Here is a 16,138-nt window from a genome sequence, read left to right on the forward strand (position 1 = left end):
CAGGAATCATCTTCATTCCATTCCATCAAGAAGGTTTCACTCAATTAGAAGAATAAACAGTGAGCAAATTCTTAAATCTGTGTTTTTAGTTTTTGATGTTGCTCAGTGGGTAAAACAATGTAGCAATTAAAATACATTTCCATGAAATGTATTTTCACTTAGTAGTCATAAATAATCCTTTAACTGTGTAGTTCACGGTAGTAGGCAATTGACTACATGTAAAATTTAGTGTCTTTTGCTTAAAACTAGTTTAAACTTCTTTACACCTCCACATCTAGATGAAAAGAAATAATCCTGAAATGTGAGCACTTAAATTCTACTAAAAGAATAGCCTTCGATTCTCTAATTTTGTGGCCGTAAGAGATTTACAAATGGGGAAAAGAAGGAAAGAGAGACATTGTCTTTAAGAACAAAGTTTTGAGCAAACTGTATTAATTTATTTACAACTGTAATTTATAAACAGTAACACAAACATCTTTACATTAATATTATGAAAAATGTCCCATGGCTGAAATGGGTGAAAAATGAGAATTCAGTACATTTCTAAAGGGGTGCCAAGAAAAGGGAAAAAATGCAATACAACAGTTTTATGGGAGAGTTATATCGAGTAATGCACCCAGATACAATTTCATGCAGATGTCTTCAACCACTCAAACTGTTTTTATTAGATATTAGAATAAAATTTCCTGAATTACATTGTCTTCTATTCACTTGATTTCTATAAGTAAATCAAAATGACTGGCTGTTAAAAGGGTACATCTAAATATTTCTCCTATCAACCCCTTAGAGATAATCCATGACATTTTAGGACATGGCAGATTGTGGGTATTTCCTACTTTCCAAATAGACTTACAAAATATCATTCCACAGCCCCAAATGTGTTCCTGGATTTCTCTTACAAATGTGTCTAATATGGACCATTATAAATTAAATGGAGAACGCTGCAACATACAGCAGAGCCATCTTCAGTACATTAACACGATAAAAATAACTTCAAACCACTGGAACTTCAATGAGAGGACAAAACCAAAAGAAGAGAAAGAAATTTAGAAAATGATGACAAAAACAATGGTACTTTATAAGCTCTCTGATCTTTGATTATTTGGCATTTATGCAGGTGGATATTAGTGTGGTCACAGACCATAATCCTCAATGAGGATAAATCAGTGTGCCTTAACACTTGTTATAAAGTATAAATCCAATAATCCACTTGTAATAAAAACCAATGACATCTTTACAGACACAATTCTGTCCCCAAAATGTTAATTTTAATCTTAACATGCCTACCTATTTTAATGCTTTTATCTGCTCTTCAGAAATCATTAGGACGAAGTTTCGTATGTTTGAAGCATTTAGTGTCCAAATAATTAGCTAATGGAGCAAAGGTGATTTAGAAACTGATGTTTCAACATTCTACTAGCTGTACTGTATTTTGAGTTGGCAAGAATCATCTTCATTCCATTCCATTAAAAAGATTTCACTCTTTTTCAGAAGAATAAACAGTGAGCAAATTATTAATCTATGTTTTTAGTTTTTGATATTGCTCAGTGGGTAAAACAATGTAGCAATTAAGGAAGTCTCTTCAACTAATTCTATCTCTAATTTTCAGTGAAGACACTGCAAACATGTATGTGTACAGTTGTTTTTGAATCCAAAAATGATGCATGTTTCCTTAAAACAGCTCTTCAAAACAGAACTGCATTCTGCACCCTTACTTAGTCCATAGGGCACAGGGTCAGTAATTTAATAACTGACTTTATAATACATCATTTTATAAAACTGAAAATGCAAAAGAAAAATTTTTAAAAACTTTACTGTCCATAGATTGATTATAATAATTTACACTTTCTTAGACCTGCAAGCAGCCCATGAGCAAATGAAAGGTCTCCAGTTAGTATTCAGTCAGGAAGTATATCTCCATGTTTCTCTTGGTTGTCTTATTTTTAAATAATTTTGTTTCATATTAACTTTCCAAAGCATCCAAAACTTTCATGATCTGCTGTTTTATGGCTTTAGTAGCATCTCCTGCATTTGGAATCAAATACCTAAGGGGAGGGGGGGAAAAAAACATGTATATATATATATGTGTATATGTATATATTAATACAGTGCTTTCCCTTCAAGACTCAGCTGATATATCACCTCCAATGGGATGCTTTCCCTAATCCACAAAGCCAGCAGAAATGCCTCCTATGTACTCCCATAGCTTATTTCAAAAGAGGGAAAGTCTAAATGTCAAGGCAATGTGATTTTTCATATAGTGTAAAGCTAAAATTATTCGAACCATTATTAAATATACATAATAACTAGATGATAAGACAGAAGGTACAAAATGTAATATTCCATTCCCCAATACAGATGGAACCTTTAATTAGCTACAAAATCACAAACGATTTGTTGGTATTTAATTCCAAAGACAATGACAATTCCAACACTTAATAGTTTAACCTTAAGCAAGTAATTTAAGTTCACTAAAACATATTCCTATATAAAAAATAAGTATAGTTATCAAAACTTTACAGAGGGTTATGCACATAATAAAATGATGTTACAGGATCTGAAATATTTTTAAAAGACAAAACGTGGTAATTATTACAAAATATCGACACCATAGATTAAGGCCGGGCGCGGTGGCTCATGCCTGTAATCCCAGCACCTTGGAAGGCCGAAGTGGGTGGATCACTTGAGATCAGGAGTTCGAGACCAGCCTGGCCAACATGGTGAAACCCCGTCTCTACTAAAAATACAAAAATTAGCTGGGCGTGGTAGTGGGCACCTGCAATCCTAGCTACTCAGGAGGCTGAGGCAGGAGAATCTCTCGAATCTGAGACATGGAGGTTGTAGTGAGCTGAGATTATACCACTGCACTCCAGCCCGAGCAATAGCACGAGACTATGTCTCAAAAAAAAAAAAAATAATTTTAATATAAAAAAAAAAATCAAAATAAATTAAATTTCCATTTTCTTTTCCTGGAGAATAAAAATAATGTTTTTTTTTTTTTTTTTAAAGCATTTTCTGCAAAACCTAACAATTCCACTGTATAAATAATCTACAAGTGTTACATATGCAAGGCAGTATAGAGAACCATACATATCATTGAAGAAAGGGAGGAGAATCTAGTTACTTCATCTTCCACTATTAACTCTATCTTCCAAAACTCTGAATTAAAAAAAAAAAGTTGATCTATAAATAATAAGCTTCAATTTCTTTAGCAAAATTTATGGGAAAACCTTTAAAACATAACTCTCAACTATTACTATACATGAAAGACTCATAATTCAAATGTTCTTTGGTTAGGATTAATTTATAAGTAGACATTAAATTTTGTATACCTCTGACCCATTGAATCTACATGCAGGAATTTATCCTGAGAAGACTAATCGGACAACTATGTAAATATACATTTTTTTAAAAGGCCCACTAAAAGATTAATAGCGAAAACACATGAAACAATCTAAATGCCAATCATCGTGAGGCTTGTTAAATCAATCTCCTGAGAAATCCTTATAACCAGAATATCTACTATTAAAAAGTTAATAATTTACATTTATTAAAATGTAAATATATTCAAACTATACTAAGTTTTCTAAAAAAATTAGAACACAAAAGCAAGCCTGTATCACATTTATCTAGTTTTTAATACAGGAATTACATATATATTTTAAAAATCTGAGAAGATATTCACCAATGTGTTAACAGACTGGAATTAGAATGGCATATTCTTTATATTTTGATTATTTGAATACATTCACTATGTAAATATTTATTCTTACATAAAGCAATAAAGTGATCATTTACAAAGTAGGTATTATTTTCTTATAATGAAGTACATAAAACAGTACAGATTCATGTTTGCTACTGAATTGTCAGTACAAGATGAAGAAGTTGAATAATTTCCCCTTCCAATTGAAGTTGATTTTTTTTTTTTTTTTTTTTTTTGAGACGGAGTTTCGCTCTTGTTACCCAGGCTGGAGTGCAATGGCGCGATCTCGGCTCACCGCAACCTCCGCCTCCTGGGTTCAGGCAATTCTCCTGCCTCAGCCTCCTGAGTAGCTGGGATTACAGGCACGCGCCACCATGCCCAGCTAATTTTTTGTAGTTTTAGTAGAGACGGGGTTTCACCGTGTTGACCAGGATGGTCTCGATCTCTTGACCTCGTGATCCACCCGCCTCGGCCTCCCAAAGTGCTGGGATTACAGGCTTGAGCCACCGCGCCCGGCTGAAGTTGATTATTTAAAAGTGCTCCGATATTACCTTAATCTTACTATTTATTCAAGCACTCCTGTAAATAAGAAGTGTAATCCTAAATCTCAGGAGGAGAACAACTTCAGCTGAGGCAAGGTGAAATAAAACACAAATCATGAGTCAGGAAGGCTATACTTGGTTCTGTCACAAACTAAGTGTCAGGATCTGGAAAGTCATCCAACCCCTCTGGGCTTCATATTTTTATCTACAGATTAAAAAATGGTTTAGTGTCAATATCTGTGTGGCCCACAGCCCTTGGGCCAGTCTGTGAACTGTTAATGACCCAAAATGAGATAAAGGGCGGCTTGTACCAGGCTGTAAATTGTCTATATCACCCAGCACACTGCTTAGTTCACTGACAGTTTGTCAAAATAATAATTTTCCTATGGAGGAAAATAAAAATGTTGACATATTCTAAGACAAGTTTCTTATTTCACTGCAAGCCAGCAATTAGTGCAGCACCAGTGTAGATTAATCATAAGGATCCTTGGGCCAGAAACTTTATGAAATTAGCCATGGCACTTACTCAAATCATGTAGTAATGGCTAAGCCACATATGACTGAAGATTGGGGAGAAAGAGATAATAAACACTAAAAGTGGTTCAGCTATCTTGTTCCACCATCCATTCCCCAAAACAGAGAAACAAACTATGCTTTATAGTGAACTGCAATAATTCAGATAAATATCATCCTAAGAAAAATCTTACCTTTCGATTGCCAAGATTTCTATTCCTGAAGCACTGCTATTTCCATACTTGAAGGTAATGAGTTCAGGATGTTTTTTTTTGGATGTGATTTTAACTACAGAATTCAGTGCTTGCCGAGACTGTATATAAGCCAATCCTTTCCGTGAAACAATCTCCCTTAAACAGTACATATGTGTTGCAGTAACCAATAGATGACTTGAGAGAAAAAAGAGCATTCAAAGAAAAAAAAAAATTAAAAACTGGTGTTATTTCAATCACCCCAATTATTAAAAATGTTCAACTCTATATAAAATTATTTGAGATAAAAGACATAAAGAGGTTAATCTATAAACAAGTAAGCTACATAATAAAGGCTTTTAATTGTATGTAAAATTAATATTTTATTAACAGATAATCCTGAAATAATTTAAAAGTTATATAATAAAAAGTTCCATACAACATAGAAATCATTACAGTAATACATTTTTTATTGAAATGGAATATATTACTTTTCAGATTTTTAACAGTATTATCAATAATCATAAACCATTCTCATTCAAGGCACCATAGCCTATATCTAATATCCAAGATCACTAGGCAATTGTTGGGCTTCCCTATATATTCTGTAATATTCTGTAACTGGATCCTGAAGGCAAAATGAGCACAGTATTATTAACACCCCCCAACCTCTGTAACTCAGCTTCTTTTTAATATAATAATAGTCTCACATTTTTTATGTATAGTAATACAATATAATTATCAGACAAGTCCAGAAAGTGGAACAGTCTGCAGGACGATTGACCTGGACTCAAAGGATTCATTCATCATGAAGAGAAAAGGGAAGCAAGGGGGTGGGGGAATCAGTTCTGATGTACACAGGGTGAGACTAAAGACATGTAACAGATAATGCAATGTGTGAACCGTGAACTGGATCACGGATCAGAAAGAAAAGCACACTACAAAAGATACTTTGGGGACACTGAAAATTTGGGGCACAATCTGCATGTTAAATGATGTTAATTTACAAAAAGTTTTAGGTGGGTTAATGGCATTGGAGTTGTGCAGGAGGATGCTCACACACTCGGGAGGTTTATGCCGAATCATTTAGGGGTGAAGTGTCACATTTGCAGGCTTCTTTTGAAAGGTTTGACAAAAGTATACATATCCATGTATCTGTATGTATATATGTTCATATATACATATGAAATGGGGTGGTATTAAAAGGTGTTCACAGTTGATAAATCTAAGAATATAAGGGTGTTCAATGTACTATTCTTTCAACATTTCTGTCTAAGATTTTTCAAAATAAAAAGATAAGAAATGCTGTTAAAATTCAAGACCTATAATACAAGTAGCCAGAAGAAAATTATATCTTATTGTACTAGGATAAAGGTTCTTCTGTAGTTCAGTTTTATATTATTAACAAAGACATTTTAAAAAGTACCTGGGAAACATGTGTCCACTTTCTTTTACTTCTTTACAAGGAAAATGATGTTTGACATCTGGCTTGTTTATCCAAGTCTGAATGTTTACAACCTCTTTTCTATCATCATCTGACATTGAGGAACTGTCAATTTCATCTACAAAAAATATAAAGTGTTAAACATGGATATTACCAACTTTTAAAATGATACATTCCTTAACAGTCTAAAAAAATTTCGGTAGTATTTTGAACACATGGATTGAAAAACAAGCAGGTGGGGCACAGTGGCTCACACCTGTAATCACACTTTGGGAGGCCGAGGCGGCTGAATCACCTGAGGGCAAGAGTTGAAGACCAGCCTGGGCAACATGGTGAAACCCCATCTCTACTAAAAAATACAAAAAAATTGCCAGGTGTGGTGGTGCACACCTGTAATCTCAGCCACTCGGGAGGCTGAGGCATGAGAATTGCTTGAACCCAGGAGGTGGAGGTTGCAGTAAGCCAAGATTGCCCTACTGCACTGCAGTCTGGGCAACAGAGTGTGACCCCACCTCCAAAAAGAAAAAAGAAAAAAAGAAAAACACAAAAAATTCTAATCCTGGTACTCTATTTCCTTATACCACTGATATTAATACAGAAATATTATTATGAAACATCACTTTCATAAGGTAAGAAAGTCAGGTGTAAATATTAAGAATACACTTTTAAAGATTAAACTATTTGGGGAATTTCAACTACTTTGATATGTATAACCTAACTATCATCTGACTAGTCTGTAAAGAAATGGCTGAACTGCTAAACAATAGGCACCTAGTTTGAGGGTAAAGATGGAAGATTTCTTTTTATCTTGCTGCCTTCTGATTTTAAGGAGAGTAACAATAAAATCAATTCTGGGATAAATAAGTAAAAATCTGGGGCTTTTTTCCATAAGAGAAATAGAAAATAATTATTTTTTTCCAATTTAAGAAAGGGAAAATACAGTCTCTAGGGTTAATAATTACAAATGTTCTGTTCTTTGCTTTTTAACAAATACTGCAAAATATAGAGACATAATGAAAAACAAAATTGCACATATTGACACTCCAGCTTGAACAAAAGTGAGCCCCTCATGTATCTCTCCTTACTCACATTCTCCTCCCTTCTCCACCAAGAACTACTAATTATCTGAACTTGGTGTTATCAGGCCCATACAGGTCTTTAACCATATATGCATATCCCTAAATAATATACGGTAGTATTCTACACTTAAAACAAAATGTATATAAAAAGTAGACTACTCAACTGCATTCTTCTGCAACTGCTACCTTACTCCCAACACCTGAAATTCATACATACTGATACACATAGTTCCAGTTTTCTCACTTTCAATATGGTCTGATTTTCCATATTGTAAATATGTGTGTGTAGATACATGATAAAAGTAAATATACCACAATTTATTCATCCATTTGCCTCTCCCCTTTGTTAATGGGAGAAGTTGAGATATGCAGGGAGAGATCGAGAAGATGGCAACAGAGAGGGGAAAAAGAAGAAAAGGAAACAATTAGCAATATCACATTTACCTCTGTGCAAGTTTTCTGGGAAGTGATTTCCTATATTTATTAAAATGTCAAATGTGACTCCCTATAACCTAGCAATCTTACTAAGAATTTAAACTCTGAATATACTTTCATCAAAAGTTAACCTAGATATATATATTTATAAAAATCCCAGAAAACCACCAATGTCAACTGGAAGACTGGCTAAATAAAGTATGGAATGTTTATATGATAGAAGGAGAATGAGATATATGATCTCAAACAGAAAATATGCAACATGTGTTACTAACTGGAAAAAGCAAGGTGAGACTTGGGAGTCTTTTTTTCTCATTCTGTAACGTTTATATATTTTTTTCTCCCAAACTCAATACACATATTAACTAATATTAGTTATGATTGCTTAACTAGGATAACTTGGGCAGTAGAATTCTAAACCAGACTTCATTATTTAAGCCATAACCACAGAGATGATTTCCCTGACATAATATCCCCATCTTGTGGCCCTTTAGGATATTGCCTCCAGTTTCCAAAGACTTCAGATGTCTCAATTTTGTAATTTTCAGTGCTTTAGTCCCAAAACTCTCAATCTCCTAGTGGGGTGATCAAAGGAATTTCAATCCCATCACTTGGATTTAAATACTATTTCTACACTGATAGCCCCCAAATTATCATCAGTTTAGACTTCTCTCCTCAGCCGAAGACTCCTATAATCAATTGCCTCTACTCAGCATTTCTGCTTGAATTTCTAATAGGCACAATTTAAAGTGTCTAATACCAAACTCTTAATAGAAAGCCACAGATTCTCCAATTATATCTACAGAATCTCATTTTTTTAAAAAAGCAGTTGTTTGGCTAGTCCCAGAATGACTGCCGTAAACACCCCGATGACGGAGCAAAGGCATTTGTAGATAAGTGTATTACTACACCTGTGTCGTATTCTTCTTCATCCCCAATGCTGAAAACAGGCTTTACACCACGATAAGGCTTGCCCACTCTGTCACTGCTGCTCACATGCCTATATTCAAAGAATTTTAGGGGATAAATCATCATTCAGGAAGTTATCAAAGATTTTCACCAAGCATCATTTGAATATTCAAACAAAATGTTAATGTTCCTTACCCGCCCCGCCAACCCCACGTACTACCCATAGTTTTAGGGTGGCTATGTTAAGTAAATTGAAAGAAGATAAAGAAATTGTTAGCAAAAGTGGCATAAGGATTTGGTATGCTGACTGCTCTCAAAAATGTAAAAATTAAATTTTAAACAATTTCAACATTCATATTAAAACCAACGCTTAGATCTGTTTGGCCTTGCGGAAGTTACCTGTCCTCTGGTGCTTCTGATTCCTCCTCTGTAAAATAGTGCTAACAATATCTACTGTCAGGGTTACTGCGAGAATTAAATCGGTTAATTTTATTGTAACACTATTAGGACAATGCCTTCATGTCTGTTAGAGAAAGTTATGGCACCAAATATTCAAATTCCAATATGAGAGGTTAAGGCTTCTCATTTAAGTGCAACTGCCTTAAGGGTTATCTTCCCATTTTCTATTAGGTTACTTTTGTTTCAACTGAAATTAAGATTTTACTTCTGTTATGTAAATATAAGACATAAAAATGAATCTACTTCTTTTTCAAGAGGCAGAAGCATAAATAACATGTAAACCTACACTTGATTAGGTCTATAGAAATTGTGACCTTATTTAATTAAAAAAAATTTTTAGTATAAAAATTAATACCCTATTAATTTTCAGGTAATCCCAAATAAACTAAGTGGTACAGTTAAAATGTGTCAACAAAATACTACATGTTTCTGAGGGGAAAAGCATTGTTTTACCTGCTAAAATTATCTACTACAAAGAAAGACTCTAGCTTTTTTGGATGTGCATGTAACACATGAAAACACTCAGAATCCTCTATTTTCAAGAGACATTCCAATGTGAAAAACAATCAAGTTACATGTCTTTAGTTAGTTCTACTATTTATTTACTTATTCATTTATTTTTGAGATGGAGTCTCGCTCTGTTGCCCAGGCTGGAGTGCAGTGGCTTGGTCTCAGCCCACTGCAGCCTCTGCTTCCCGGGTTCAAGCGATTCTCCTGCCTCAGCCTCCTCAGTAGCTGAGATTACAGGTGCCTGCCACCATACCTGGCTAGTTTTTGTGTTTTTAGTAGAGACAGGGTTTCACCAGGTTGGCCAGGCTGGCCTCGAACTCCTAACCTCATAATCTGTGCACCGCGGCCTCCCAAAGTGCTGGGATTACAGGTGTGAGCCGCCACACCCGGCCTATTATTACTGCTATTATTATTATTATTATTATTTTTGTTATTTCAGAGCCAGGGTCTCGCTCTGTCACCCTGGCTGGAGTACAGTGGTGCAATCATGGCTCACTGCAGCCTCGAATTCTTGGGCTCAAGCAATCCTCCTGCCTCCGCCTCCCATGTAGCTGGGACCTCAGGGGTGCGGGACCACAGGGGTGCACAACCATGCCTGTTCTAATTATTTTATTTTTTTCAGAGACAGAGTCTTGCTATGCTGTTCAGACTGGCTTTGAACTTTTGGCCTCGTGATCTCCCACCTCAGCCTCCCAGTGCTGGGATTACAGGTGTGAACTACCACGCTTGGCCTTTACTTGGGTTTAGAATTCAGTTTTCCCAGAAGACAGAGATCAAACCTATATTTTAAATAACTTTAAATACAAACCATCACTAAAAATCTTTTCGGTAGCATAATTTTGTTCATTTACTTCTTCCAAAATAACATTCCTCAATAAAATCTAATGAGAGTTTAGTGTATAGCAAGTATTCTTTGGAAATTACAAGTTAGGTTAATCAATACATAGGCTTAAAGTCTGATTAAATTAAAAGTGACATAATCATTTGGTTTTACGTTAAAATATATCTAATATAAAATTATCCTATAAATGATCAAACTATGCTCATTAGACAGTTGGGGGACAGGGGAGAGACAGTAGGGGGTGGGGAGGAAGGGAAGGGTGGGGAGGGATAACATGGAGAGAAATGCCAGATATAGTACGCACCTAAAGTAAAATAAACACATTTTTAAAAAGAGAAAATGACATAATTTGAACGCCTTTTAAATTGAGATTTAGCTTTCTTACAAAAGGCAAAGACGGAGGTAAGAGCTTTATCTAAAAATGCTTTGATGTTACCTACATTGTAAAATTTTATATAAGATTAGATCACAAGTTCTCTCCTAATATTAAACAACAATTAAGTTGCCATAACATAGAAAGTAACAAAGATAATGTTTACAGCAAATGCTTGAACTAGAAAGTATGAGCAGAGACAATCCTAAAAAAAACAATTAATTATTGATCAAGATTTATAATAAAATGCAAAGTTTTTATGAACATGAATACTAAGGACTATTGAGACATTTCTTGAAAAACTGGCTAAAATGAGTAAAATGCAACAGCTGGACTATTTTTTAAAGTATTATATCTATACTTTTTTGCCATGGCAATAATAGAAACATCTATATTATGGGTTGAGTAGGCTTTGACATAATTTACTGAGCTTAGAAAGAGACCTAATTCATTTTAACTTCTCATTAAATTCTCTTTTTAAGACAAAAGTATCTACCTGTAGATCAGAAAAGATTATTTAAGTTACAAAAATAATTTGGGAATTGGGAGTTAAAAAAATTAGACTACTTCAATAGTCCTATAACAGAAGAAAACAGAAAGGATGATTCACAAATAGATTATAATTTTAAAAGAAGCAATTTCCTTTAAAGTAACCCTAGGTAAAATTATTAGTATTAGTCCTGTAATTGGCATTGTATAGAAATAGTCACAATAAATCAAAATTCTTAGAAGATAAGTTATTAGAGAGTGAAGTATTATTTTTAAAAATGCTACTTCTAGTTACTGCGAATACTAAAGTGACCTGTAAAAATTCCATTCCATTATTCCAAAGCTTAACTTACACTTAAAATATGACTAGAATTTCTTTTTTTTTTTTTTTCTGGCCCACTTAGAATTTATAGAATTTCTTTTTAAACGTTCATAGACACCTATGCTGTAATTGATAATCTAAATTAAACTGTCAAAAAATTCTGTGAGTATAAGAACTACAAAGTCATATAGAGTTAATAAAGTTCTTTTGTTACCCTAATTGAAGTTCCAGTAAATTTTTAAACATCCAACTTACAAAATCTTTGTCTTTTAATAAGAAGCACCTCATTTTATTTGGGCTAGAGAAGTGACAGATTATACATTAAAATAATCCACCACTTGAAAAAAAAAAACAAAAAAAAAAACCTAATTTTTTCTTCAACAAAAACCAAAGGCAGAACTGTAGTTCTTTAGAAGAGATTTATATATGCTAACTCAACCTAAATACATAAATCTTATTAAGAAAAATCTAAATATATAAAATTACACAATGTACATGAATTAACAAAAAATTTGAACCATGAACAGTACCTATTTTTAGGTGCTATAACTTTCTCTGCTGCTAGGGCACATGATCTCCAAAGCAAATAACCTGCCAACTCATGACCACATACATACTTTCTTTGCTTCAACTTCCTCTGTCTCAGAATAAAAACTGCAAGGTTTGAATAAACTTGATTTTCATGTGTGGAATAATATAAACAAGCATGCAGGAAAAAGAATTAAAATGATCAAGCAAAAAAAAAGAAAAGTGTATCAATCAACATGACATACTCCTAAAAGCAGAATGAGAAAAGTTTAGCATTTGAAAGAGCTGCATGAAATCTGAGCCAAGACAGCACAAGGCTTACAGATGGCATGAGGCATATTAAAGGAAAAGGATGATTCAAGAAAAATGCTCTACTCATTGGCTTACCGCTCTGTACATGATCTGTCTGGCCAAGGAAGATTGAAAGACATTCTATAGCAAATCAAGGCAGAGGACAGAACAAAATGATTATAAAAAAAAATGCAACAGCTTTAAAACAAAAAATATGGCACAATTTAATCAGTTTTTCTCACCCAGAGTGTACATTATAAAGATGTTTCCATCATCCCAAGTACAAAGAAAAACAAGAAAAGCCAATTTCAAGTAATAAAGACAGAGACTTTCTGACTTAACAGTTATCACCAGTTCATTTTAAAATAAAATAAATGCATTTTAAAATAAAATTGTAAATGTTCATGCTACAAAATGTAGCAATAATAGTTCTCCAACTCAGAAGTACCAACGAAAGGTAAAAGGGTTAGCTTTTGAGAATAGACATAACTTCATTGCATAAACAAGTTTTTCAGGCTCGATGAAACACCTTAATAATTATTAGCTGACCATTTTAGATAAGGTACAATTTTTTGGATCAATGAAAATAACCTATTATCTTCTTGGCTATTTACTAAATGTGAAAAAATGTACTTTTGTATGCATATATACTATACTTAATAAAGGCACAGACAACAAATCCCTGACATTCAGTTCTTAAAGTAAAATATGTCAGTTTCCCAGGATACTGCAACACGCGAAAGTGAAACCAAACACTATAACACATTTCCAATATAAGGCTTCCTTAAAAACAAACTCTGTGTTGCAATTATAAAATTAGCTTTGAACTCTAAGAACAAGAAAGTTGAAATAGACTTAAATGTCAAGAAAAAAATATACACTCTGTGACAATAATATATATATAACAGGTATTTTAAAATTTGTTTATCAATTATTAACCATGTCTCTTGTTTGTAATTTACAGGGAAATGGGGCTTTGTAAACAAAATTCTATTAAGTCTGAGCTTAAACATGAGAAGGTGGGTTTCTGCTATATTTAGCATGACCAGATTTTCTAGGTTTTATATTACTGGAGCAGAGGAAGAGGTTCCTACTATGAAATTACCGAATTCAGCAGATGATTCTCCATTCATTTAATATTTGGGAAGCAGCTACTATATGAAATGTAATACACATTGGGACATAAATTTTTTGTAGTGAATGATATGACATGACAGATACAATACTTGCATCTTTGAGTAGTAAGAGAGAAGAACTATGGATATAAAGTACATTCCTGCAATTCCAATGAAAACTATGAAATCACTTAATAGAAAATGTAATTTATGATCCTCTTCTGGAACACATTCAATTCAACTAACATTTACTTACTGTAAGACATGTTTCTTTAGTTTTAATTATTCATCATAAACTCATACTGTATAAACAACTTACCGATCCACAGGAGTTGATGTATTCTCTATAAAACTGATAACTTTTTCCCTGACATTAACAGATTTTGTCTTCAAAGCCACAGTCATTTTATTTACTAGTGATTTCATTCCTCTATCATTTGAGCCATTAGAAGATTCACCCTAAAAAAAAAATAATTTAGATGGTTTAACTGCTCTCTAAATGACTAGAAGACATACTACTGCTAATGGTTAACTACATGTTATGGACTGAATTGCAATCCCACTAAATTCATGTAAGTTCTAACAGAATACGACTGTATTTGGAGATATAGGCATAATTAAGGTTAAATTAGGTTTTTATAGGTGGTGCCTAATCCAGTCTGACTGGTGTCCTTAGAGAAAGACATGAGCACATGAAAACAGAGAAAAAGCTATTTGAGGACACAGAGCGGAAGGCAGAGATCTGTAAACCAAGGAGAGAGGCCTCAGGATAAATCAAACCTGCCTCAGGATAAATCAAATCTTGGACTTTCAGCCTCCAGAACAGTAAGAAAATAAATTTACATTAGTTAAGCCACCATTTTGTGGTATAATATTTTGTTGTGGCAGCTGTAAACTAATTAGGTGAAATCATTTTAAGAAAAGAGGGTAGAATAAAAAATTAGGATATACTTATGAATATATGTGTGTGGAGTCTTAAATTAACTTCTTTATTAAATAAGAAAGTTAAAACTACTGACCTTTCTTATCTTAGACTAGCCTACAAAAATAAGGAAAAGTATAATCAAACTATTTGCACATACATGTGTGTGAAGTCTGCAATTACCTTCTTTATTCAATAAGAAATAGTCAAAACTATTAACTTTTCTTATCTCAGTAGCCTACAAAAATATGCGAAAGTATAATCAAACTACTATCCATGTAGCTAAATTTTTAAAGACATTTCCAATTAGGCCTTTATTTTCTGAAGAAAAGTTATCCTGATGTACCACATGTAATAGATGAGAGTATAATTCTTTTTTGTTTGTTTTTTTGAGATGGGAGTCTTGCTCTGTCACCCAGCAACCTCTGCCTCCTGGGTTCAAGCAATTCTCCTGCCTCAGCCTCCTGAGTAGCTGGGATTATAGGCACCTGCCACCATGCCTGGCTGAGAGTATTAATTCTCAAATTGTTTCAGGGGATTGCTCACATATACCTTCCTAAAAGGCAATTTAGTAATGGGTGTCAAACATTTAAAAGTGATCTTATTATTTGCCCATTATTCCTCTTTGGAATTAATGGGAAGGAAAGAAGAAAGTGCCCAGAGATTTGGGTACTATTCGATGGAAAATTATACAGCCACTAAAAACTCATACTTTTTAAACAACATTTTATAATGCTAGAAAATGCTCATATATTCAGTGAAAAAGCAGAAAATAAAACTCTAGGTATGCTATGATCACTACCTTTGGAAAAAGAAACACATTCACTAAAAAGGGTTTGATGAAAATACTTTAAAATATGAATGGGAAAATTATCTCTGGTACAGCTACAGGTGCTTTTGCTTTCTTTACACTTTGCTTATTTACAGATGATGCTACAGTGAACATGTTACTTTTATTTTTACAAAAAATGTCATTAACAACACAAAAAACTGCCGGGCGCGGTGGCTCAAGCCTGTAATCCCAGCACTTTGGGAGGCCGAGGCGGGTGGATCACGAGGTCAAGAGATCGAGACCATCCTGGTCAACACGGTGAAACCCCGTCTCTACTAAAACTACAAAACATTAGCTGGGCATGGTGGCGCGTGCCTGTAATCCCAGCTACTCAGGAGGCTGAGGCAGGAGAATTGCCTGAACCCAGGAGGCGGAGGTTGCGGTGAGCCAAGATCGCTCCATTGCACTCCAGCTTGGGTAACAAGAGCGAAACTCCATCTCAAAAAAATAAATAAATAAATAAAAACACAACACAAAAAACTATGTTTCTATTTCCATATCTAAATTCAAAGCTGAATTAAACTGAATGTAAAAATTATTTGGTACTCTGAAAAGAATGCTCTTTAAGATAATTTCTAAAATAGCCTCAATCAGTGTTTTTCAAATATGAAGATAAAAGCTTCAACAGAAAACTATCCAG

The 16,138-nt window shown here is 33.9% G+C and overlaps 1 protein-coding gene across 2 annotated transcripts in view; it reads right to left on the reverse strand.

Moving 5' to 3' along the window:
- Nucleotides 1-402: 402 nt before the first annotated feature.
- TBC1D23 (TBC1 domain family member 23) overlaps nucleotides 403-16,138 on the reverse strand; it is a 68,259-nt gene continuing 52,523 nt past the window's right edge. Inside the window, exons 14-19 of one of the 2 annotated variants that reach the window (XM_032299341.1) lie at nucleotides 14,064-14,203; nucleotides 12,726-12,770; nucleotides 8,819-8,907; nucleotides 6,376-6,511; nucleotides 4,953-5,147; nucleotides 403-2,045 (exon numbers count right to left, since the gene is read on the reverse strand). In XM_032299341.1, coding sequence (XP_032155232.1) covers nucleotides 1,964-2,045; nucleotides 4,953-5,147; nucleotides 6,376-6,511; nucleotides 8,819-8,907; nucleotides 12,726-12,770; nucleotides 14,064-14,203 — 687 coding nt within the window. In that variant the 3' untranslated portion in view covers nucleotides 403-1,963. The remainder of the gene's footprint in view (nucleotides 2,046-4,952; nucleotides 5,148-6,375; nucleotides 6,512-8,818; nucleotides 8,908-12,725; nucleotides 12,771-14,063; nucleotides 14,204-16,138) is intronic. The other variant, XM_032299342.1, reaches the window with a different exon arrangement.

The sequence above is a fragment of the Sapajus apella genome, unplaced genomic scaffold (genome assembly GCF_009761245.1).
Source record: "Sapajus apella isolate SASKATOON/1434 unplaced genomic scaffold, GSC_monkey_1.0 scaffold40, whole genome shotgun sequence".
Lineage (NCBI taxonomy): Eukaryota > Metazoa > Chordata > Mammalia > Primates > Cebidae > Sapajus > Sapajus apella.